General features: G+C 47.3%; 1 protein-coding gene across 1 annotated transcript; it reads right to left on the bottom strand.

Annotated features, from left to right (window-relative positions):
- Nucleotides 1–324: 324 nt before the first annotated feature.
- Nucleotides 325–2,419, bottom strand: LOC110153162 (homeobox protein Hox-D9b-like). Its single transcript, XM_020917034.2, has 2 exons — nt 1,744–2,419; nt 325–569 (listed from the first exon to the last, which is right to left on the bottom strand). Exons 1-2 carry the CDS (start codon nt 2,417–2,419, stop codon nt 325–327), a joined length of 921 nt encoding a protein of 306 aa, XP_020772693.2.
- Between the last annotated feature and the right edge of the window lie 326 nt (nt 2,420–2,745).

Genomic DNA, 2,745 nt, shown 5'->3' on the forward strand with positions numbered 1-2,745 from the left:
CGACCACACATCGAATACTCTCACTGGCATGACTAAACTGTGATTGTGTGATAGAAAAGTAATTCTATTCAGCTGTAAATGTTTACCTAAATTTTCTCAACAGTGATGTGGAGTCTGATTGCTGATTCTTCTAAATGACCACAAGCTAAAGCGCGATTAAAACAGCGTTACAACTCTCCCTGGCCTCCCCCGCCGACTTTTCTCATCGCCATCACCACGGCAGCACCTTAACTACTGCAGGTAATGTTAATGACGGTGCACATGTCTGGGGCACTTCAGTTTTTTTAATGTCTCCAGCTTTCCTCTCCCCCAGCGGCGTCGCCATTATTCGTTGATACTCCTCCTCTCACGGATCATCAGCTTTTTCATCTTCATGCGTCTGTTCTGGAACCAGATTTTCACCTGTCGCTCGGTGAGATTTAGGAGTCCGGCTACCTCCAGGCGCCTGTCCCTGGTCAGGTACATGTTGTAGAGGAACTCCTTCTCCAGCTCCAAGGTTTGGTGTTTGGTATATGGACACCTCTTCTTGCGAGTGGACTTGGCGTGGATCCAGCTGGCTGAGGGGTTCTCTGCTGAAGAAGAGACAGACACATTTGAGCGTAACCACACACCAGTACATAGCTCCTCCGCCTCCAGTATCTGCGTGTTTGCAAGCTGCACCACTTCAAACACAGGCATTAAAAGACCAGAATGGCCCCAGGAACAGACTTTATGAGCCTGCAACTTTGGTCTCATTAGGAAACAAAACCATACCCTAAAACACCGCTCGATAAATTAAGATAGTGCTCAGTTCTTCAGACAAGAGTTATGGCTTGAGCTTGTTGATGTCCTTCCTCCATTTTCATAATGTAGCGTAATAAGACATCATGTACAATTATGCTCCAGGATCCTGGTTCTGTACATCTTTAAAGAGGAGTGTTTTTGGAAGGACAGCACGAGTGATAAATAACAAAGTAACTCATGAGACACGTTTGAAAAACAGCCAAACTGAATCTCATTTACAGAACTGTACACTGACGGATATGACATGTTTTAGAGGCCACAGAAATAGTGACGAAGCTTCAAAGTGCAGGGGAATGGTATACACAAGCAACAAGTACCACTGAGGCCCCAGTCATGCACTCACACTCTGCACGGTTCTCAAGTATACACGTATAATAGAAATACATGTAGAATATAGATGTATTCATTCATGCAAAGTATGTATATTCCGTGCCTTAAATTTCAGTCTAAAGGTCTACGACACAGTATCACAACAACACTTCATCTAAGAATTAAATCGACAATAGTAAACAATAATACAGATTTCACTGAGTACTTGTACTGCAGAAAAACATTGTTATTGTCGGAGGAACACTGGCCCTGTCCGTCCCATCTGTGTGTGTACACACTGCTATAGTGCGGCACAACTATGGCTCGCACTTAAACAGATTTTTAAGAAGAAAAAAAAAGCTGAATATGTTTTGTGCATGAGCCTGATGTAAGAAAAGTAGCATTAGTCCAACCTGTGCACTTCCTATCGTGACAAATTGCTAAATAACAATTTAATTATTTTAATGGACAATAAAGTTTTATATTTTGTCGTTTACTAGACATTTATAGGGCAATAAAAGTCACACACACTTCCTTCTTTCCACAGGCCGCACTCCTCAGTCCTGCCTGGCTCTCACACGTACCTGCATTAGCACTTGTAAAGTCTAATAAACATTGGAGAGGACAGTAAACTTGTGGATAGGTCCTTACCGGGCTCAGACTGCTGCGGCTGCGGCGGGGCTTTCCTCTCCTCGCTCTCCTTCTTGGGCTCAGGTTTTCTCCCCAGCTCCTCGGCGGTGCCAAGCCGCTCGAGGACCACTTCGTTCGGACTGGCAAAGCTGGACTCCTCGGGGCTCGGGTTGGACGGCGGAGAGCTCTCGGGTTTGACCGCCTCATAGCTCGTCACGGTGGGACTGGAGAGGTCGTTTTGCGGGGGGAGACACGCGGGGAAAGCCTGCGTTAACGCAGACTCCTGCGCAGGAGTAGCCCCCTCCCAACAGCGGACAAACCGACTCTCGGACGCCGCAGCAGGGGCGAGGTGCTCGGGGTGCGACTGTGGGCCATAATACGCGTGTTGCGGGTGATGGTGGCTCAGGAGGGGATGTGGATGAAAAAGCCCCGGGATAGTAGACTGCAGCTGCGGTGAAGACGACGACGAGGATGTGGATGTATTCGCCCACGGAGAGAAACCGTTTAGACCCGTTTGTTTGTTTGAGAAATGAGAGAAATCCGGAATGTGAGAGCCCGGGCTTTCCTCCTCCTCAACGCCGCGGACTGGCTTGGAGCAGCTGGCCGTCGCGCCCTGCACACCTCCCGGGATGAAGTGTGCTCCGTACGGCTCGTCGCTCTGGAGCCCCATCATAGAATAATAATTCGTTAGCGACATGTTTATTTTATTATTTCAATAAAAAGTCACTTAAGTGCGACTGTAAAACCTTAGATGGGCTGCTATAGTGGCTTACATCCTCCCCTAAAATGGTAGTAATTTTTTTCCTGCCCTTACCCTCTCCTCGGCTGCCTATTGGTTGTGGGCTGGATCACATGGTTGGACTGTATTTACCCAGTATGGGGAATAAATCAAATGATTCTTTTGTGCGCAGAGAAGTGACAGTAGGCCTACTGTCTGCTGCCGGATGAGTCTGGATGTAGGCGAAATATTTTAATACTCCGCTCGTCAAGCAGGATTTTACAAGCGGAATAAAAAGTAGCACC

This window comes from Boleophthalmus pectinirostris, unplaced genomic scaffold, assembly GCF_026225935.1.
Source record: "Boleophthalmus pectinirostris isolate CB_2022bp ecotype Guang Dong unplaced genomic scaffold, ASM2622593v1 HiC_scaffold_5, whole genome shotgun sequence".
In the NCBI taxonomy this organism is placed as follows: domain Eukaryota; kingdom Metazoa; phylum Chordata; class Actinopteri; order Gobiiformes; family Gobiidae; genus Boleophthalmus; species Boleophthalmus pectinirostris.

Coding starts and splice junctions, on each gene's coding strand:
- LOC110153162 (XM_020917034.2), bottom strand. CDS start 2,419: ATGTCGCTAACGAATTATTATTCTATGATGGGGCTCCAGAGCGACGAG. Junction 570..1,743: donor GCCGCAGCAGTCTGAGCCCG/GTAAGGACCTAT, acceptor CTTCTTCAGCAG/AGAACCCCTCAGCCAGCTGG.